The following is a 23,212-nucleotide window of genomic DNA, read 5'->3' on the forward strand; positions in this document are numbered from 1 at the left end:
ACAAACAAAAACCTTCCCCCCACCAAGATTTGAAAGTATCTTGTCCCCTTATTGGTCCTTTGGGTCAGATGTCAGCCAGGTTATCTGAGCTTCTTAACCCTTTACAGGTAAAAGGATTTTGGAGTCTCTGGCCAGGAGGGATTATAGTATTGTACACAGGAGGGCTGTTACCCTTCCCTTGATAGTTATGACAATGCATCTGGCAAGTAGGGGGTTAAAAAACACATTTTGTACAATCAAATGCCTCCGCAAACGTGGCTGGAATTGAAGAAGCAGGTGGTCCCTTGATAACATCGTTACAAGAATCTGGCAGCAAGGTCTAATTAGTGTGCCGGAGCTCCAGATGACTGCTATGAGGTGAAAAGGCAGCAAGCAGGCAGTGCACTGGGGAAGTATAAACAAGAGCCAGGAAGGCACTGAAGGAATCCATAGCACATTACATTTGGCTGCTGGAAGCCTTTTTCCTTGTGCGGTTGCTTAGTGAATGTGTGTCTCTCTCTACCATGCCTGCGCTGAAAATCCATTTGTGTAGGTTCCTTTTTCTTGTTTTTGCCTCTCCAGGTGGCCCGTAACAGTTACTTTAAACTACTGTACTGTGTGTGGGTGTATATAGAGAGCTTTATGCATACAAATCACAAACCCAGCCCCCAGGAACGTCTCTTTCCAATACCTGTCTCTCAGTTGTCAAAGGGAAATAGCTCAGCAGCAGGATCAAAAAGCATTATATGTATTTAAAAAGTCCTAAGAATGGACCCATTGAATCATTTGGTGAGCACTTTCACCCCGTCAGAGCTATCCTTGAAAGCAGAGCTGGAGGAGACTCTGAAAACATGAACCCTAGTTTTGTTTATATTTCTGTGCCATCAATATAAAAGCATCAAGCTGTCAAAGCCTGTGAGTTGGGGAGGGGTGTTTTGTCAGAAGTTTGAAAGCTATTAGCTTCAGGCAAATTGTAACTTGATCACAGCGACCTGAGTTGAAATATACCAGAGAAACACCTAGAAAAATGTAGCTCTTTACCAAGGAATCCCTTGGAACAAACTGGATATTAACAAAGCTGAGGAATGAAGGGAGCAGACTAACCCACCTCATTTCTGCCTGGATGTGTTTTATTCCTACTTGTTTTTAGTAATATTACAGTAGCGCCGATAGAACCTATTAAAAATAAGGATCCCATTATGCTGGGAGCTGTATGAACAAACAGGTAGACAAGGTCTCTGCTTCAAAGAGCTTACAATCTAATTCAGTGCCTTTAAAACATTAAAAATATGTAGCTACAGCATAATCATCTGTACATTCCTTTTGCCTACTTGAGCAACAGAGAGTTGTTTTTCAGAGAATCTCACTTTTGGGTAAGGCTATGTCTACACTTCAGCACTGATGCAGCTATGCCGCTGTAGTGCTTCTGGTGAAGATGCTCTAAGCCGATGGGAGAGAGCTCTCCCGTTGGCTTAATGAATCCTACCTCTGCGAGAGGCGGTAGCTTTGTCGGCAGGAGGGAGAAGCTCTCCCACCGACAAAGCGCTGTCCACACCTGCACTTAGGTCAGTGTTTTTCAAACCGTGGGTCGCGACCCATTACTGGGTCGTGGCATGTAAGGTGCTGGGTCGCCTGGCTCTGGTCAGCAGTGCCGACCGGGATGTTAAAAGTCGCATTGGCGGTGCTGCCCAGCTAAGGCAGGCTAGTGCCTACCTTTTCCGACATCGCGCTGAGCCCCGGAAGTGGCCAGCAGCGGGTCCGGCTTCTAGGCAGGGGGACCACAGGGTTCTGCATGCTGCCCCCACCCTGAGCACCAGCTCCTTACTCGCACTGGCCGGAAACTGGCCAATGGGCACTGGGGGGGGGGGGGGAGTGCCTGCGGGCGAGAGTTGTGCAAAGCCGCTTGTGCTCTTCTGCCTAGGAGCCGGACATGCTGCTGGCTGCTTCTGGGGCACAGTGCGGTTCGCGGTGCCAGGACAGGTGGGAAGCCTGTCTCTACACCCCGGCTGTGCCGCTGATCGGGAGCTGTTGGAGGTAAGTTCACACCCCAACCCTGCCCCCCCAATTCCCTGCCCCAGCCTTGAGCCCCCCCTCAAACCTTCCTGCACCCCAAACCCCTCATCCCTGGCCCCATCCCAGAACCTGCACCCCCAGCCCAGAGCTCCCTCCCACACCCTGAACCCCTCATTCCCAGCCCCACCCCACAGCCCTCACCCCTGTATCCCAACACTCTGCCCCAGCCCTGAGCCCCTCCCACACCCTGGGTGCCCAGAAAAAAGTTTGAAAACCACTGGCTTAGGGATGTGGATTATTCACACCCCTGAGCCATGTAAATTGAACCAAAGTAATTTGTAGTGCAGACATAGCCTAAATCCCATTCATCCCTCCCCAAATTCCTCTTTCTTCCAGAAAATCCCTGCAGCCAAAATAAACTGCATGTTAAATAGCAAGCATTATGCTAACACGCTTTTTTGTTTCATAGGATTAAGCTATTATCAGTGTAAACTGGCTCCCCACGATGCAACCTCTTTCGATACCCTGAGGAAATCACTACAAATGACAGGAAGCTAAAGATAGTTAGTTGAGACAAACCCCATAAAGAATAAATTTCTGCTAAATTGCTCAGAATGTGGAGGCCCATGCAAACAGACCCAAGGTCAAAGTTACACCAGTGTAAATCCAGAGCAATTCCATTGAAGCAAACGGTTTAACATTAGTGTAACTGAGATCAGAATCCGGTCCATAATCTCCAAACTCCAACAGAAAAAAACAACCAAGCTCTTTAGCTTTTGGATTTAGCTATTCCAGTATCCTGTCGGGGCCAGTGAGTTAAAAATTTTCCTTGTTAAAAATGAAGTGTACTCCTCGTGGATCAGCAGCCGAGTTGTTGATACACTGCTTATTGAGTGTTTCAGCCAGGGCTTCCGGTCCACAGAGGAAAACGCCTACTCTGGAGCTGTTAAGAAAGAACATCAAAGTGTGGTAAGTAATCAAGCAGGTATTCAATCCACAACATGAGTAGGGTGGGTGAGCAAATGGATCATTTGATCTGCAGCTGACAGACATTAAAGGCACTAAAATAGAACCTTGTATTACAATATCAGCTACTTAACATTAATACATTTAACATCTCTTTAAATCTTCACAGTGCTCTAGAAACAGGAACTAATTTATCCTCCTAAAACCCGTGAGATAGACAGGCAAGATTTATAACTGCTTTTAAAACAAATGGCAGGCTAAATCCTGGTCCTCCAGAAGTCAATGCCAACATTTCCATTGATTTCAATGGAGTCAGAATTTGGTCCAGTGAAATTGAGACAGAGAGGTTAAGGCCCAGATTCTCATACGCAGCCTCTAATTTTGCTGCTTCCAATTTTGGGTTCCCATTTGCAGCCCATCCATCTTAAGGCCTGGTTTTCAACAGTATTAATCATTGACTTCAATTGGAGTCACAGATTTTTCTAAAACGAGGCCTTCCGTGCATGAAGTTTAGCACCCAAAATTAGTGGACATTTTTGAAAATGTAGGTCTAAAGTGGTTTGGCGAAGGCCATCCAACATTTCAGAGGCAGAGCCGAGATTAGAATTTGGGAGTTTCTGGCTCTGAAGTTCACGTTCAGTCTGTTGGATCACTTTGCCTTTCAAATATTACCAACATAAGGAGTAAGACAATTTTTTTATGGCAGATAGTTTGAGGGAGTCCACAGAAACTATAGATCCTGAAATCTGATTTACCTTGGGTGCTGACTTGCAATGGTTTTGAACTCATTTTCCCAGTTGGGTCTGCCATACAAGGTTTTCTGTTTCAGACCCGTAATCACATCTTTCTCTTCATCATGGTGTACTGTAAAATGAGTGGCCTATGGGAAAGGAGACAGACTTTAGGGAACAGTGTAAAGAGAAATTTAGAGATGGTTGCTTTAGCACTAGTTTAGAAAGTTAACCCTATTAGCATGCAGTGGAATTATCTGCAGGCCAGAAGAGTTCCTTTGGGATGTGGAATTTATGTTTGATCACAGGGATTGAAAATACTAATCCTTCAAGCTAGTAATTAGCTTTCTGTTGTAGTGAACAGCCTGATTCAGGTTCTCTGATGATACTGTAATGACAAGATTCTCCCCTCAGTTATACTGGTGTGGTCCCATTGAGGTTGCACTGGTATGTCTGAGGGGAATGTGTGTCCCTGTGAAGTGTTTTCTCTTCTCCCTATCTGTGTAACTTCCATTTACATCAACAGAGTTAAGTGCATGATTCTAAGTTCACAGAAGTCAATGGAAAGACTCATGTTTACTTCAGTGGGATTTGGATTAGGCCCTAACAGAGTTACTAGTTACATTTGGGGAAAGAATTAGAGAAGTGACTTATTCAGAACCAAGAGGTATACAACCTTATTTCTTCTCTTCCCCACGTCTAAAAGTGTGACAACTTCCCGCCCCTTCCACTCACAGAATTGTGTGTGGGTGGAATATAAGTAGAGTGAAATATAATCAAAAGAACTAAAATAAGCCTCTTGCCTGACTGACTCACCTATTTCTCAAGTATCCAATGGAAGGTTTGGGTCCTTGGTCTCCCAAAACCAGTCTATATTGTCCTATTCCAGAGGGAGGTGCAAAAGAGCCAGGAAACTGCTGAAGGAAATGTGCTGCCACTGGCTGAGTCCCATTGCTGTGCATTAGCTGCTGCAGGGGAGGCCCAGCTGGAGTTACTGCTCAGTTGCAGAGAGACAAGCTCTTTTAAGGGAGACCACACGTCCCAAGGAGGAGGGCTAAACAATCCCTGAGCCCAAGGAGAGAGGCTTTATTTCAAGTGTATTTGTATTGAATAAATTAGAACCCGAGGAGGGGAATTTTATCTCACATTCTTTTAGACTGGGTGGGGTTCTTAAGCACCCCGAGAGAAGAGAACCTGAGACAGGGAGAGCCTGCAGCACCACACTAGGTCAAGAGGGTATGCCGGAGGGCAGGCAGGGCCTACGACAGGGCAATGTTGGGTTTTAAGCACTATTACTAAGGCTAAGACTTTAGTCATGAGTATTTTTAGTAAAAGTCATGGACAGGTCACGGGCAGTAAACAAAAATTCATGCCTCATGACGTGTCCATGACTTGTACTATGTATCCCTGTCTAAATCTTGGGTGCTCTGGAGGGGGAGTCTCTGGGGGCACCATGGGTGATTTGGAGGGAGGGCTCCGGGGGCACATTGGGTGCTCGGGGGCAGGGGGCTCCGTTGGTGCTCTGGGGCAGAGGGCGGCCTAGGACCGCCACTGGTACTCCGGGGAGAGGCCGGGGGAGGGAGCAGAGGGCACGGCCCATGGCACAGAGGTCAGTCACATCAGCCACTGCAGAAGTCACAGAGGTCCTGGAAAGTCACAGATTCTGTGACTTACATGACAGACTCGCAGCTTTAACTGTTACCAATAGAAATTCTATTTTTAGCATATGGAAATGTCTCACTGGCCATAGGTTTGTGCAACTTGGTCTTTCTGACAATACCCTTCTAAAAATAAAATCCCTGACAGTCATACAAGGGCCAGGAGAATGGTACAGCTCCTTTTTGAATGCTTGTACCTTCACAAAAACCAACCACCCCAAATGATGTTAAAATAATAAATAAAATCCATGACCCTTAAGAGACTGACATTTTCCCCAGAGTGGTTACCTGAGATTCATCCCAGCCTGTTAGGTAGATGTTGTAACTGAGAAACTCTGCATTGTCCCTCTCCTGCATTTGATTCTCCAGGGACTGCAAAAGGTCAGCAAACCATTCAAAGGCGTGAGTGTCTCTGCAGAGCCAGTAAAAATAGATCTGAAAGAAACAGAATTAAACTCTTATCTTCTGTATGCACTCATGCATTTCCACATCCATCATGTTTGCTGATCGAAATGGGGATTTTTACGGGCACGGTTTACTGGTGCTTTAGAAATTCCCCTTGTTGATGGGAAGTTCATCTGGCATCCTAACTGTTTAGAGGCTGGAAGGGCTGTGGGGAGGAGTTAATGATTATGTGAGAAGGGAAACAGTTCCCCCTTTTCCCTCCACCAGCGTCCTATTTACTGTATCATGCTGCCTCTCCATCCCTGCTCCCTCAGAGTAGCGATTTGTTAAGCCATTCAGAAGTGACTTGGAGGAAAACCTGTCTCCATCTCTGCAGCCAATGAGGGCCCAGTAGGCAGCAGAACTGGTCCAGTTCCTCTACTCGGGGGGGGGGGGGGCAGCTGGGATGTGACCTCAGATGCACAGAGGAACTGTGGAGGCTCCCTCTGCCCCAGCACACAGGGCGATTTCAAGAGAGAGGGCATGGTGGTGGACCAGTGACTACTTAGTTCCATTGACCTATAATCCCAACCTGCCCTGAGGGAGGAGTGCAGCAGATGCCAAGGTTATTGCAACCCAAAGCTGGCAACAATATAACAGAGGTGGTGAAGTGGCTTTATTGCTGCCTTCCTCAATTCAATGGAAAGCTACTGGGTGTAGCCCATCTTCCCTGCGCTGAGCTGAGTCCAGAATTTGGCCCATAGGCTTGTGACTGCTTCTTCGGTCATCATCTTGAGCTGCGAACAGTGAAGAAGCAAACAGAGGAAGTTCACCTAGGGGGAGTTTCCACAGAGTTTTTTGCCTTTCAGGCTTCTGGGAGCAATAAATACAACATCTGAAGAGGCACTTAGAAGGAAGACAATATGGATAGTGAGCGAGCAGCTGTTGTGACCTGCACAGGATGTGCCATGTTTGTCTTTCTCCCAGAGGATAGAAGTGACTTTGTCTGTACGAAGTGCAAGCTGGTCTCTATATTGGAAGAGAAGGTTAAAGGACTAGTGACCCAAGTATCAACCCTGCATTGCATCAGAGAAAATGAAGACTTTCTGGATAGACGTCAGTGTTTGGTACTGCAGGCACAGCATGCTGAAGAATCCGAGAGGTTCATACAGAATAGGGAAGACAATTGGCAGATGTGACTTCCAGAAGAAGCAAGAGGAGAACCCATGTACTCCCAATGCAGATAGAGGTAAGAAACCATTTTCAGGCTCTCTGCACAGGTACTATGGTGGAGAATGGTTTGGAAGAGTCATCTGAGGGAAGGGATCAGAAGGAGACCCCATCGACCAGAAGGCATGGGATGCATTGTCTATGGATGGAGGTTCCATGACCACCATTCCCAAGAGGAGGAGATGGGTGGTGGTGGTCGGGGACTCCCTCCTCAGGGGGACGGAGTAATCCATCTGCCATCCAGACCGAGAAACTCAAAAAATGTGCTGCTTGCCTGGAGCTATAATTCGGGATGTGATGACATGTCTGCCGAGACTGATCAAGCCCTTGGACCGCTACCCCTTCCTACTTCTCCACGTGGGCACCAATGATACTGCCAGGAATGACCTTGAGTGGGTCACTGCAGACTATGTGACTCTGGGAAGAAGGATAAAGGAGTTTGAGGCACAAGTCATGTTCTCGTCCATCCTCCCTGTTGAAGGAAAAGGCCCAAGTAGGGACCATCAAATTTTGGAAGTAAATGTGTGGTTACGCAGGCAGTATCAGAGAGAGAGCTTTGGATTCTTTGACCATGGGATATTGTTCCGGAAAGAAGGATTGCTAGGAAGAGATGGGATCCACCTATCGAAGAGAGGGAAGAATATTTTCACAGACAGGCTTGCTAACCTAGTGTGGAGGGACCTAAGCCCTGAGATAAGTGGGGAAGTGGGATATCAGGAGGAAACCCAAGGAGGAGGGTGCAACAGGGGAGGCCTCCTGATTCATACTGAGAAAGTAGGGCAATCAGCTAGTTATCTTAGGTGCCTGTATACGAACGTAAGAAGCCTGGGAAACAAGCAGGAAGAATTGGAAGTCCTGGCACAGTCAAGGAACTATGATGTGATTGGAATAACAGAGACTTGGTGGGGTAACTTACATGACTGGAGCATTGGTGGATAGAAAGTTGGCTAGATCATCAGGCCCAACAGGTAGTGATCAATAGCTCAATGTCTAGTTGGCCGCTGGTATGTGCCCCAGGGATCGGTTCTGGGGCGGGTTTTGTTCAACATCTTCATTAATGATCTGGATGATGGGATGGATTGCACCCTCAGCAAGTTTGCAGATAACATGAAGCTGGGGGGAGAGGTTGATATGCTGGAGGGTAGGGATAGGGTCCAGAGTAACCTAGACAACTTGGAGGATTGGGCCAAAAGAAATCTGGTGAGGTTCAACAAGGACAAGTGCACAGTCCTGCACTTAGGATGGAAGAATCCAATGCACTGATATGGGGAGCAACTGGCTAAGCGACAGTTCTGCAGAAAAGGACCTGGGGATTACAGTGGACGAGAAGCTGGATATGAGTCAACAGCGTGCCCTTGTTGCCAAGAAGGCTAACGGCATATTGGGCTGCATTAGTAGGAGCATTGCCAGCAGATCGAGGGAAGTGATTATTCCCCTCTATTCGACACTGGTGAGGCCACATCTGGAGTACTGCATCCAGTTTTGGGCCCCCCACTACTGAAAGGATGTGGACAAATTGAAGAGAGTCCAGTGGAGGGCAATGAAAATGATTAGGGGGCTGGGGCACATGACTTACGAGGAGAGGCTGAGGGAAACTGGGCTTATTTAGTCTGCAGAAGAGAAGAGTGAGGGGGGATTTGATAGCAGCCTTCAACTACCTGAAGGGGGTTTCCAAAGAGGATGGAGCTAGGCTGTTCTCAGTGGTGGAAGATGACAGAACAAGGAGTAATGGTCTCAAGTTGCAGTGGGGGAGGTCTAGGCTGGATATTAGGAAAAACTATTTCACTAGGAGGGTGGTGAAGCACTGGAATGGGTTACCTAGGGAGGTGGTGGAATCTCCATCCTTAGAGGTTTTTAAGGCCCGGCTTGACAAAGCCCTGTCTGGGATGAGTTAGTTGGAGTTGGTCCTGCTTTGAGCAGGGGGTTGGATTAGATGACCTCCTGAGGTCTCTTCCAACCCTAATCTTCTATGATCTTTTCCTTTTCCTGATCATACTTGTCTTGTTAAATCTGTGGACTCTTCTCCCCCAGCAGGCAGGCACATCTTTGGAGCAAGGCAGTCTGTTCATGAGGTTTGCTGGACCTGTTTTGTTGGGTCTCCCCCTGTCCCCATTCATTGGGAAGGTTTTGTACACCCAGGGGACATACCTTTTTGAGTTTTAGATTGGTTGCATCATTGCAGTATTTGTACCAAACAGACTTGAGTACAGATGCAAATGGGGTGACCCCTATTCCAGCTCCAACCAGCATCACAGTTTCATAACTGAATACATCTTCACTAGCTGTGCCAAAGGGGCCATCCACAAGTATCCTAAAAGAAAGAGTACAATTAATAATATAAAAATTATCATCTATATATCTATCACCAAATACACAAAGTGTGGCCTCAAGTCTTCCCTACGTCCAAGCACCACTTGGTAAAGGACAGGGTGGGGAATGTAAAACTAGTTACCTCTCCCTGATTCTGTGACACCCAGTCCCAATCAGACATAGTGCAGTCTAAGGGCTGCTCTAATTTACACCAGTGAAGGGTTGGTATAATGAAGTTCTCCCCAATTAATCCCCTTTGCTGGTGGTGGGAAAGATCAGTGGCACAGAAGCTGTTTCCACTGGTTTTATGTCAGTTGGGAGTTTTCCTACACTAGTGGAATTCTCCACTGGTCACTTATAGCCAGAACCGGAGTCTGAGAATCTGGCCCATAAACTTAAGGTTAAGGTTGCTCAAATGCGTTTTCCAGAATGACTCCACAATCTAGGCAATCACCAGATTCACCTCCTCAAAAACACTTGTTCCAGTTCAGCAGAATGTGCATTTTAAGAAAACTGATTTTTATGAGCAGGCATGGAATGAAAATTTAGAGGGTAGCCATCAGCCAGGATGGAGGGAGTCAAGGAATGTGTGAGGCATGCCTCCAAAGAGGGTAGGTCTGATTTTAGGCCTAGCAGACTTGATATAACATTGTCCCTTTTCAGAGATTATCATGGAGATTGCACATACTTTGGCAATTTCCATGCTTCTTGAAATTCTTGTTTGTCACATCCACAGGCATTGGACAAGCCCTCTGTCCAGTCTCCTACAATACGGATGTGAATGCTGAAGTAATCCTCTTCAGGGGCAGAAGTCAGTGTGAAAGGGTGCCACTCCAGATGAGACACTGCGGGACATTGGACAAAAATGTACTGGCCAACTTCCATCTTGAAGCCCTTTTTCATCATCTGGAGCTCAAACGTTTTGAAGGGATGATTGACCACCTAAGGGCACAAAATACAAGAGGCTGCCAACAGCTGCATGGTTAGCTCCATCCACTATCATCACATCCATCACCACCTGACATAGTTCACTGTGAGAGCAAATTAAACTGGTCAAACTGTCTTTCAAAGAGCACAGGACAGTCTGAGGAATAGCATCTGACAGCCAGACAGGAGACTGTAGAAATGTCTAAATTGTTAGAAACATTTTCATACCATTCTTGTGGCTATTATTTATCATGTAATACAAATTGTTATAGGGCAGACAGATACATCTAGTACATTGCCAGGGCTGTGTGTGTGTGTGACTAATTCTAGGTGCAGTGTGTCAGTGCCACAGAATGGATCACATGTTCATGAAGTTGAGGAGTGGAGGTTAGCACACAAGCAGGGCATTGGATTGACAGCACTGGAAAGCGAAGCCTTCTGTGTATATCCACGTGGGAGTTATGGCATGGGCATTCACCTTGCCCCTGTGGTTTTTTTAAGCCTAGCTGGAAATGACCATCTCGAGGCGCAAGACAGTAATTCGGTCTCTATGACTTTAACATTGACCTCTCTACTGAGCCTGCCAGCAATTTTCAAGAGAGGTTTGGAGAAGGAGATCTAGTCTATTGGCTAACTTCAGAACTGGCTAGCTTTGTAATTATTTGTATTACTGTAACATCTAGAGGCCCAAATGAGAGAGGGCCTCATTGTGCTTGGCACTGTACAGACACATAACGAAAGACATTTCCTGCCCAGGAGATCCCACAGGATAAGCAGACAAGACAGATAAAGGGTTGGAGAAAGGAAGTATTATTCCCATTTTTCAGGTGGGCAACTGAGTCACACAGAGATTCAGAGTAACATTTCTAAAAGCACTTAAATAAATAGAAGTGCAGATGTACTGCTGAAGGGACCCATTTTGGTTAACAGCATCCAGAACACTTTACAAGGGTACTTTCTCTAATAACGCATCCTGGTGTGGGGAAGTCCATGCCTTTTCCTGCAGGCACTCACCATACTGTATTCTCGACTACTGACAACAAGTATGGGAAGACTGAGGAACAATTTGCCCAAGATAAACACATAACATTGATACACACCTTTGTGATTACAACCTTCTGCTGGGATCGCCAAAATCGCACCAACCTCTCAAAGAAGTACAAAATCATGGGCACCACTACCCATTTCCATGTCTGTTAACAGAACAAAGGTAAGAAGGAAATGAGAAGGGGAAGCAAGATATATGCTGATAAGTTACTTTACATAAAAAATTGGAGGCTTTTTACACACAAATTCATTTCAGTGAATTGATACTCTTCATCACTCAGTGTGGGAAACTTGATACATCACATCAAACCTTCAAAACAACTTCCTCCTTTGAGAGTGGATTTTCCCTCTAGCAGGTGTTGCAGATGGATTTACAATCGCTACAGTACAGCTGGCTAGTTAGAGAACAGGATTCTCCCATGGGTGCTCCTTCCCCTTTGGCTAAAGTTCAGAGTGACTTTGAGCACAATATGGATTAATAGGTATATATTTTTTTCTTTCAAAGTCGAGTCAGGGTGCGGAATAGAGATTCTCAAATCCCAATGTGAGGATCAGAAGAGTAGATGAACAAGAGGCCTACATTTGGTGGATAGGATTTTCTGAAGTGAAGGGTTTAGAGTCATCGGGTTTACACTCTCTGGTAGGGTGACCAGATAGCAAGTGTGAAAAATCAGGACGGGGATGGGGGCGTAATAGGAGTCTATATAAGAAAAAGCCCCAAGGATCGGGACTGTCCCTATAAAATCAGGACATCTGGTCACCCTACTCTCTGGAAACTTCTGAGGTTTGTTTGAATTGGTCAATTCTAGTTTCAAAGCAGAGGGCTTGGATTTTTCAGGCTTCATATGAAGGAATAAGTATAAATCTGCCTCAGAACACAATCACTTTCTTAGTTCAGCATTTATTTTCTCTTTCCTTTTGTCTCTTCATGCACATACAGTATGTAAGACTAACAGTACATTATACATTAAAAAGGTTAGTAAAAATCATAAGAATAAATTAATCCCTGGTATAACCACACTGATTGAAATGGAGTACACACGCAATCAGTTTGGCACATTTAAATTCTGTGGGTTTGTAAACTGGTGGGTATGTGACCTCTGATGGGATCTGGGTGATGAGTTCATTTCAAAAATATTTTCAAAGAAATGGGATGAGTAGCAAGCCCTGGAATATTATGACATTTTTAAAAAATCCATTATGATCTAACAAGTTTGAAAAGCAATCAAGAACCAGCTGAGTTTAGACTTGCCCCTCATGAACATAATGGAGCAAATTTATACACATGCAACTCTATAGCTTTTACTTGGAAAATGAGTCTGTTTTTGTCAGAAAAGTACTTTTAACAGTGACCCAAAACACTGGGAAAAAAGAGTCACTCAGCACATTAGAACTATAACGCTCACCCTCTCCTGGTGATTATACTCTCAGTTGATGATACTGAAGAGTGCCTAGCAATTCTCTTCACATCTTGATATAAATCTGTGCTAGTCTTACTTCACCTTCGCAAGACGGTGGTTCCTACTGATAGATTTGGATGGAACCTGAGATCTAGTCAAGGAATGCCGCTGCACGGTTGGCGCTCATGTGGGTGCCAAAAGTTTTGGTAGCACAATAAGATTGCCAGTGAGACATGAACGGAGTATCCAGACAGACTACTTTAAGGATCTAGCTAGTGATCAGTCCAGATGATCCTGGGTCTCTCTGGAGTTTGCCATAGGCGCCGACTCCATGGGTGCTCCAGGGTTGGAGCACCGACGGGGAAAAATTGGTGCTCTGCACCCACCAGCAGCTCCCCGCTCCACCAGCTCACCTCCACCGCCGCTCCGCCTACTCCCCTGAGTGTGCCGTGTCCCCGCTTAGCCCCCTAGCTCCCAGCGCTTCCCGCCATGAAACAGCTATTTCACGGTGGCAAACGCTGGGAGGGAGTGGGGGAGGGGGAACACGATGCGCTTGGGGAAGAGGGGGGGGCGGGTCAGGGATTTGGGGAAGGAGTCCAATAGGGGCAGGAAGGGGGTGGAGTTGGGGCAGGGACTTTGGGGAAAGGGTTGGAATGGGGGTGGGGAAGGGGCAGGGATGGAGTCGGGGCGGGGGGCGCAAGCACCCACTGGTGCCGGGAAAAGTTGGCGCCTATGGGGTTTGCCATCATGATGAGCTCTAAGTCGAAAACGCCCTTAAAATAAACATATTATCCTCAACGTTCCTTAAGCCATTGTTTTACATTAATGCACGGTACCTACCTTAACAATACGAAATATTCCCTCTCAATATTATTTCTTATTTGTATTTCAGTAGCACCTAGAGACTCCAGTCATAGGCCAGGAACCCCATTGTGCTACACATTGTACAAACACATAACAAAAAGACTATACCTGCCCTGAGGAGTTTGCAATGTTCCTGAGCATGCTAACATATAATTTTGAATAAACCCTGTAAGCTTATGATTATATTCTAGTGAATGGTTCTCATATTTTTTTGGTATGTCAATCTTGTTCAATATTTTCCCCTTTCCTTTTGCCCATCCTGTTAAATATGAACATTTTAGTTTAGAGATGGTCAGGACGAATTCAGGAAACTTCAACTGTCTCTGAAGAAGAGGTATTTGGAGATCCACAGATGGGACCAATAGCAGAACTACTCCAGATGGTAGTTCAACCAGCGAGGAGGAGGCTGGGTTGGTGCTGTCATCTTGGATGTGGTCACTCAGTGCTGACTGGCCAGTGTTCTTACGTCAGATGTTTTCCCCAGAAGTTCTTCTTTCCCTGGGTAGCCCACTCAACAATGATATACAACTTGGTGATCTCCAATACCTGGGCCTCCAAGTATCAGCTCAAAAGCAAGACATTTAGGTGATACCCTCCATATGCAGTCTTCACACAACCTTCTTTAGCATGTCTTTGATTACAGTCTGCCATTTCAAAATGTTAAAAAACAAGTGACTTCCCACTGAAGCTCATGGTTTACTGCATATCTAGATTCAGATTAAATCTTTCTATAGTATCTAAACATGTTGTTTAACACAAAAAGAGAAAGATTTTGAAGACTGTCATTACTGTATTTATACTTAAGACAATAGAACATACCATAGGAGGATTTCCAGCAAACTGGGGGATAGGACATGAAGGTATTTTTCCCCACTGAGAGAAGTTCTTTCCACATGTTTGTGGATCGTGCACTTTCAAACTCTCAGCTGTCTGTCCACGTACAATACGGCTTGAAAATAACACAAAATGTTAATGTGAATTAAATGATATCTAGTACTTACAGTTATTATATTCAACAATTTATTTCTGCACTGTTAATATCCTTTTTTCTGGTAAGATTCTATTACACTGCTCAATCTGCAGATTTGCTACTAAAATAAGGAGAAAGGGGAGGCAAATCTGTATTGATTTCCTAGGGGAACCTCCCCACATAAAACATCAAGTGAAGAACTGATAAATACTATCGTTACAAGTTGTAATAACATGGTTACAAAGGGAATATTTTATTTGTTTGAAAGAAAGCCTGATTTATTTGTGCCTGTTCTATTTCTATCCCTAGAAATAAAAGAGGTGGAAATATTAGGATCCTCAATTTATCAGCGGCCATAACTAGAATTGCTGCAAACAAACTTCAGCTGTACAAGCCATGTTTGGACTCTCCTGTTTCTTGGAAGCTGTGGATTAGATCTTCAGCTAGTCAGTCTTTCACATTCTAGCTCGTGCAAAAAAGTCAATGGCACTATGAAAACTGACACCAGTCGAGGATCTCCCCATGATTTCTAGCATCAAATCTGGTTATTGCTTTTCCATACACAGATGATATGCAGTTATACATCTCCTTAGAGACAATGAGTTGTATATTTTCCATCTCTCAAACTATACTGAGTCTGTCAGTGCCTGGTTACTTGTGACATCTACCCTTCACACATGAAAGACTAAGACTTCCTTCTAGGTGAAAAATCTTCTGTCCAATATTTCTGATTATCTTATCATTCTCCTTATACTCAAAAACTCCAACTTTGCTCCTAAGGCCAAATACACTGGAATTATCTTAGTCTCAAGCTGATCCTTTCTTCTAACATCTCTTCTCTCTGTACAACTGCCTACTACCTTGAGATCATAGCTAGAACTTATCCTTTCCCCTATAGAAATCTTATTCCTGCCTTCATCTCCTCCCATTTAGACTACTGCAGGTCTCTCCTGGCAATGTTTCTAATCCTTGCTCTCTAAACGTCAAGGTTTTCAGTATTGCAAGTTTAAATTACCAAGGTTGTAAGTAAAAAGACAACTTTGACTAATAGTTATTGCTCATTTACCTCCTATTGTAAATAGAGACAAAAATATACCACTGTGTTGTAACTACTGACAAGTGTTGACTTTTTAATGACAGGCATTACTTTTGCTCCAGAAAACATGAACCATTCTTATCTTCTCTTGCTTCATTAGCTTTCTATTCATCCCAGATATTAAAAAACAAAAATTTCCATCCTAGTTTTCAAAACACTTCCTGGACTTGCATCACTCTAATGTGTTAACTTCATAGTCACCTTCTCATCTGTTTGCTATTTGTGCTCCTCCAGCTGTAATCTCTGTGACAGAGTGTACCAACCCCGCACTGGGCAACCAGAGGTTAACCAGTCACTTCGGGCCCAAGAGGCCATGCCCCTGTGTGTCTGCTGCACATGCCTCAGGTGGAGGGAGCAGATAAAAGGAAGTTGGCCAGCTCAGTCAGGGCTGAGTGAGGAGGAGGATGGATGTGTGCGGCTAGCGCCAGTAAGCCCTCCAGACTCCTGAGGCGGGTATCCTGGACTACACTACGGAGAGCACAACACTGGCTGTGGAGACCAATTTGGACGCTGAACTGTGGCCCGTGGAAGACAGGCCCGCAATGAACTTAAGGGTACGAAGTGACCCAGGGAATGTATTGGAGCCAATACTTGAACCCTAAACAGGGAGGTTACCAGCTTCACAGGGCCCTGGGTCAGAACCTGGTGGAATAGGGTGGGCCTGTGTTCCCCTGCTATCCACCCTATGTTGGCAGGTGGGCATTATTGCTGGAGATCCCAGCCATAGACAGTTCATTTGTTCTGCCTCGGCCAGGGGGCTGAAGCCCTGTTTGTGATTGTTTGCCCCCAGCAGGAAGCCCAGGGGCTACAGACTGTTCATTTCTTCTGCCCTGCCTAGGGGGCCAAAAGCTCTTTGTGGTTATTAACCCCAGCTAGGAGGCTGAAAAGCTACAGTCTGTTCATTTGCTCTGCCCCACCCAAAGGGCCGTAGTCCCTGACTGTGTTTGTCTGGCCCAGTTGAGAGTTGTGAGGACCGTGTGACAGGGTGTATCAACTCCGCACTGGGCAAACGGAAGCATCCCTCCCTCTGCTGGATGTGCAGAGCCCCCATGATGATCTCATTTCTGACTTCTCCCTGGGGCCATTCACAGTGGATGGAGGAAGTGTTTTTGCACAGTCATCATTACTGACCATTTTTAAAGAACTCTTTCCCATCTTCTGGACCACTCAATCTCTCTTTTAAAAGGTCACATCAAGAACTTCCTCTTAACTGTAGTTTATGAACATGAGCCAAGAAATGCTGCTTGTGACTAAATGCTATTTAGCTTTCTGTCCTGCTTTATACATCTGTTCTGCAATTTTAAACAGTAACTGAGTTCATTTTCCTAGTACTAAAGCTGCCTCACTTGCTCTTTTTAACTTCTTAAGCTATTTTGCAATGGGAAATAAAGAGGAATGAAATGAATGATCCACGGGAAAAGAACATGCCTGTTTGGAATTTAGGAGCAGTCTCTAAGCCACAACAATTAATGTTTGTCTACTAATAAACCTGCTACCACTGAAATGTAGAAAGAACAGTAAATATGGCAGGCAACCAGCTTGGCTTAACAGTGAGATCCTTGCTGACCTTAAACGCAAAAAGAATCTTACAAGAAGTGGAAGATTGGACAAATGACCAGGGAGGAGTATAAAAATATTGCTCAGGCATGCAGGAGTGAAATCAGGAAGGCCAAATCACACTTGGAGTTGCACCTAGCAAGAGATGTTCAGAGTAACAAGAAGGGTTTCTTCAGGTATGTTAGCAACAAGAAGAAAGTCAAGGAAAGTGTGGGCCCCTTACTGAATGAGGGAGGCAACCTAGTGACAGAGGATATGGAAAAAGCTAATGTACTCAATTATTTTTTTGCCTCTGTCTTCATGAACAAGGTCAGCTCCCAGACTGCTGCACTGGGAAGCACAGTATGGGGAGAAGGTGACCAACCCTCTGTGGAGAAAGAAGTGGTTAGGAATTATTTAGAAAAACTGGATGAGCACAAGTCCATGGGGCTGGATGCGCTGCATCTGAGGGTGCTAAAGGAGTTGGCGGATGTGATTGCAGAGCCATTATCTTTGAAAACTCATAGTGATCGGGGGAGGTCCCAGATGACTGGAAAAAGGCTAATGTAGTGCCCATCTTTAAAAAAGGGAAGAAGGAGGATCCTGGGAGCTACAGGCCAGTCAGCCTCACCTCAGTCCCTGGAAAAATCATGGAGCAGGTCCTCAAGGAATCAATTCTGAAGCACTTAGAGGAAAGGAAAGTGATCAGGAACAGTCAGCATGGATTCACCAAGGGCAAGTCATGCCTGACTAACCTAATTGCCTTCTATGAGGAGATAACTGGGTCTGTGGATGAGGGGAAAGCACTGGATGTGTTATTCCTTGACTTTAGCAAAGCTTTTGATACAGTCTCCCACAGTGTTCTTGCCAGCAAGTTAAAGAGGTATGGGCTGGATGAATGGACTATAAGGTGGATAGAAAGCTGGCTAGATTGTCTGGCTCAACGGGTAGTGATCAATGGCTCCATCTCTAGTTGGCAGCCGTTTTCAAGTGGAGTGCCCCAGGGGTCGGTTCTGGGGCCGGTTTTGTTCAATATCTTCATTAATGATCTGGAGGATGGCGTGGACTGCACTCTCAGCAAGTTTGCTGATGACACTAAACTCGGAGGAGTGGTAGATATGCTGGAGGGTAGGGACAGGATACAGAGGGACCTAAACAAATTAGAGGATTGGGCCAAAAGAAACCTGGTGAGGTTCAACAAGGACAAGTGCAGAGTCCTGCACTTAGGACAGAAGAATCCCATGCACTGTTACAGACTAGGGACCGAATGGCTAGGAAGCAGTTCTGCAGAAAAGGACCTAGGAGTTACAGTGGACGAGAAGCTGGATATGAGTCAAAAGTGTGCCCTTGTTGCCAAGAAGGCTAACGGCATTTTGGGCTGTATAAGTAGGGGCACTGCCAACAGATTGAGGGATGTAATCATTCCCCTCTATTCGACATTGGTGAGGCCTCATCTGTAGTACTGTGTCCAGTTTTGGGCCCCACACTACAAGAAGGATGTGGAAAAATTGGAAAGAGTCCAGCGGAGGGCAATAAAAATTATTAGGGGGCTGGAGCACATGAATTATGAAGAGAGGCTGAGGGAACTGGGATTGTTTAGTCTGCAGAAGAGAAGAAAGAGGGGGGATTTGATAGCTGCTTTCAACTACCTGAAAGGGGGTTCCAAAGAGGATAGATCTAGACTGTTCTCAGTGGTACCTGATGACAGAACAAGGAGTAATGGTCTCAAGTTGCAATTGGGGAGGTTAGGTTGGATATTAGGAAAAACTTTTTCACTAGGAGGGTGGTGAAGCACTGGAATGGGTTACCTAGGGAGGTGGTGGAATCTCCTTCCTCAGGGGTTTTTAAGGTCAGGTTTGACAAAGCCCTGTCTGGGATGATTTAGTTGGGAATTGGTCCTGCTTTGAGCAGGTGGTTGGACTAGATGACCTCCTGAGGTCCCTTCCAACTCTGATATTCTATGATTCTATGAAATCCAATTCTGAAACATTAAGGGACTGCTAATATTAATGATGTTTGGAAAGATAATTCCTTGTTAGATTTAGCACTAAGGCAAGAAAAATGGGTTTGTTGTGTTATTTCCTTCGGACAATTTCAGGTGGTATATTATGTAATTCCTTCTAGGAAATAAGGCTGAGGTAAGTTATAGAAAGAGAAACCCTACACAGGAAAGAACTTTCTAATTAGAAAGTCAAAAAGTGAATATCTGTGAGTCTAAATATGACCAGCTCTTGTAAAGATTTATGCATGTGACAACCTGTCTCTGATATGCGTAAGTGTTTGTAGGATTGGGCCAATAATCACTATCAAGATTATTCTAAATCAAGCATCCTAAATCACTAATCAGATACATTACATGTCTGTTTGTTGGGCTTCAATTTACAGTACATGAACTACCATGTATCTTGTAGTGTATGCGGTAGGGTGACCAGATGTTCCGATTTTATAGGGACAGTCCTGATTTTTGGGGCTTTTTCTTATATAGGCTCCTATTACCCCCCACCCCCCTCCCGATTTTTCACACTTGCTGTCTGGTCACCCTAGTATGCGGTGAATGTTTACAAATACTTACCCAGCTCCATGAATGACAAGTCCAATAAAGAAGATGACAAAGAGATGGTGTGTGTACCAAAATACTTCAAAATAGGACCTTCGAATGGTTTTAGTGGATGATGTGATGATTAATATAAGGGCCAATGTAATGATGACACCACTGAGACCTGCCAAGTATGTGAAAGCTACGTATAGGCCACCTTCGGGGTTCTGTGAAATAAACACACACAGGGGTTTAAATGAAGACAATTTATCAAAATTGAATTGGGCACCATCAGTCTTTTTCATTTCAGAATCTTTAAGGAGATGGCATTCTGTAAGAAACAGCATGGGAATAGTTAAAGTGTCAGCAGTGATCAGAAGTTGATAGGAAAAAGGGAGGGGGATAGAGGAAGCCATCTGGAATCTTTGAGGATGAAAGTGATGCAATCACAATTATTTGTACTATATTTGAAGTTTTTGGTTAGGGATAAGTCCAAACCCCATCCATGACGCTACAGCGGTAGGCATGTCTAGAAGGCTACTAGAGTATACACCTGTTGAGTTACAAGATGATGTTCTGGGACATTGTGGTTATAGCATATTCAAAAACAGTCAAAGTAGTAGCTTTGACTGACAATTGGAAGAAGCCTTTTGAGCATCAGAAACTTCAATCTGAACCCACTATTCATTCACACCTGGGGTGAAATCCTGGTCCAACTGAAATCAATGGGAATTTTGCCATTGACTTCAGTGGAGTCAGGATTTCACCTCACAGGTGGGATTTTCAAATGCACCTAAGTGATTTAGGAGCACAAGTCCAACTGATTTCCAAAGGACTTGTGCTCCTAAGTCACTCCGGTGTTTATGCATACCCTATGTATGCTACACTGCACTTGTACTGAATCTGAATAAACTAAATGGAAGAGGGAAAGAAAGTATTTTCTACTCATTGGCACATGGAAGTGGGAGTCAGAAATTCTGGGTTCTGTTTCTAGCTCTGCCACTGGCTAGTTGTGTGGGGAAAAAATGTCACTGAAGTCCATTTTCACAGCTGTGTGTCTAAAGTTAGGAGCCTACATCCATATGTAGGTACCGATACAAACGTTCTGCTTTTCAGCGGTGCTGAGCATCTGCAACTATCAATAGAGTGAATAGGAATTGTGGGTTCTCAGCAGATGTGTGTGTGTTTTTGTGGGGAGGGGGGACGACAAAAAACAGACCTTAATTGTAGGAACTCAAGTTTGAAGATTTTAATCTTCATATCTCTGTGACTTTCTTAGCCCATCTGTAAAATGGGGGTAATGATGATGTTTATCTAGCTACTTTGCATAGGCGCAGTTTAATGAATTAATGTTTCTAAAGGACTGAGACCATTAGGGGACAAATGTGAGCTATTATTGAAGTTCAGCATCACTATTATTAATTATTGCCAAATATAGAGGAATACATTGTTCAGGGTTTGTTCCTGTGATGTGGTTTAAACACAGATTCAGCCTACTAACCATACCAAATAACAAAATGTCCTTGACACAGTTGCCTACGTGAACATTCCCCATAGCACAGGGTCACTTACCGAGATTTTTTTTCGGACAAAATTCAGATAGGTTTCTCCTGACTTATCACCAAGTTCAGAGAGAGCAGCTTGAATAGTTCCTTTTGCTTCAACACGTGCATCAACACACCTCTCTACGTTAAATAAGTGTGCGATGGTGTGTATGGCTGTGAGTGACAGAAAAAACAACACGGCTTGTGTTAGGTAAGTGTTATATCATTTCCTCTATAGCAGTGGTTCCCAAACTTTAACAACTAACGAACCCCTTTCACTAAAATGTCAAGTCTTGTGAACCCCCTCCTAAAAACGAATATTTCCATGGATTTTTCCCTTACCTCAGCATAAATTATAAAAGCTTTGATCTTGGACATATAAAATTTGTTTTTATGACATGTTTATTACACACTATTTATTAATTATTTTTTATCATTAAAGTATTTTTATTACATTATGAAAATGGCAACACTTTCCCAAGATCTCACTTTTGTAGCTTGTATCACTTTTGATTAAGCCTGTTATAAGACAAGGCTCCTATCAGAGGTGCCAGTAGAAAAAAGGGGTGCGGGGTCAAAGCCAGAAAAGTGGGGAGCCCATGGGAGCCACTGGGAAAAAAGGGCAGGGATCCACGGGGCGCCACACTGACGTGGGGGCACCACGTGACCCTCGTCGCCCCCTCCATACTGGCGCCTCTGGCTCCTATGTTTCATCAAGGAGTATCTGATGTGAAAAAGCATGAAGGTATTTAAGAAGCCAACTGAAAGAGTTCCTCCTACACAAGCATTCAGGTCTTGAGCAGTGCAGGCAAACAATGCACGTTACAACAAAGTTTAAACTTGTTCATAATAATTTTAAAACAACAGTAGCAGCCTATTTAATTTTAAAAACAGCAAAAAATATCCACCTCCCTTTCTATTTCGTAAAAGGAGTCTTGAAGTTTAAATCTCCTCAGTGTGATAGATATGCTTGCTTTGATCTGCTTAGCTCTTGGAAGTCCCCAAGGCTCCGGGCTGCTGGCCCGTGCAGCCCAGGGTCTCTACGGATAGTTCTGTCCTCCATTAGGGAATTTTTTTTCCTGAGAACCCCCTGTAACATTTCGTGAACCCCCAAGGGTTCACGAACCCCAGTTTCAGAACCACTGCTCTATAGGTACCTCAGAAAAAGTTTCTGGCTTTTGAACACTAAGACAAACAAACTACAGAATAGAACCTTTGCTCTCTATCGCCATATGTCTGGGTGTCAATCATTAGTGGATTTTATCCCCACAACTACCCTTTCAGGAAGGAGAGGGCTATGCCCATTTTATGGATGGGGAACTGAGGCACAAGACAGATTAAGTGATTTGAGCAACACAAAAAGTCAACTAGGGATGGACGCTCAGCACTTTCTGAAATTCAGGCCCCTTAGAGATGTCATTAGTTGGGCACTCAAAATCACTAGTCGCATTTGAAAAATCAGGCTGAGGGGTCTGATCCTGCACTTGTACAAAACTCAGGTGGTCTGAGTTGTGTTCCCAGCTCTGGCACAGACTTCCTGCTTGACCTTGAGCAAGTCACTTAATCGGTTTGTGCCTCATTTCCCCTTCTGTAAAATGCCAATAATAATACAACAGCCGTACCTCAGGAAGGGACCACAGCAGTAGTGAGAAACTCAATGTATTCTCGTTTGTGAGATGCTCAGATACTGTGATGATCAGCACCATAGAAAAGTCTATGGCAAGTCTACATAACAAGTAGGGAAGAAAGGCCATTTACCCAATCTTTCGTATGCAGCTTCTCTTTCTTCACTCTCCTTATTTACTACAAACATCCCAGTTTGGAAACAAGTCTCAGAAAGCATTAAATGCTGGGTACCAATTTTTCTGAGGGCATGATTGAATACCCTTTATTAAAGAGTAGCCTGCACTGGAATAACAGAGTTACAGAGTGTTGTCTTTTGCCACTTCACTTTCTGTTAGTTTCAGACTAGCATTTGGAAACTGATTTAACCTATGCCATGTGTCATTCTCTTAGTTTAG

At 44.5% G+C, this 23,212-nt stretch overlaps 1 protein-coding gene across 1 annotated transcript in view; it reads right to left on the reverse strand.

Moving 5' to 3' along the window:
• Positions 1 to 2,209: 2,209 nt before the first annotated feature.
• The window catches only part of LOC128830622 (cytochrome b-245 heavy chain), a 36,643-nt gene continuing 15,640 nt past the window's right edge, over positions 2,210 to 23,212 (reverse strand). The window contains exons 5-13 of the mRNA XM_054016488.1: positions 21,220 to 21,365; positions 19,684 to 19,874; positions 14,329 to 14,458; positions 11,299 to 11,391; positions 9,960 to 10,213; positions 9,110 to 9,272; positions 5,636 to 5,782; positions 3,714 to 3,838; positions 2,210 to 2,935 (exon numbers count right to left, since the gene is read on the reverse strand). Of these exons, the coding sequence (XP_053872463.1) occupies positions 2,809 to 2,935; positions 3,714 to 3,838; positions 5,636 to 5,782; positions 9,110 to 9,272; positions 9,960 to 10,213; positions 11,299 to 11,391; positions 14,329 to 14,458; positions 19,684 to 19,874; positions 21,220 to 21,365 (1,376 nt within the window). The 3' untranslated portion in view covers positions 2,210 to 2,808. The remainder of the gene's footprint in view (positions 2,936 to 3,713; positions 3,839 to 5,635; positions 5,783 to 9,109; positions 9,273 to 9,959; positions 10,214 to 11,298; positions 11,392 to 14,328; positions 14,459 to 19,683; positions 19,875 to 21,219; positions 21,366 to 23,212) is intronic.

This window comes from Malaclemys terrapin, chromosome 1, assembly GCF_027887155.1.
Source record: "Malaclemys terrapin pileata isolate rMalTer1 chromosome 1, rMalTer1.hap1, whole genome shotgun sequence".
Taxonomy (NCBI): Eukaryota; Metazoa; Chordata; order Testudines; family Emydidae; genus Malaclemys; species Malaclemys terrapin.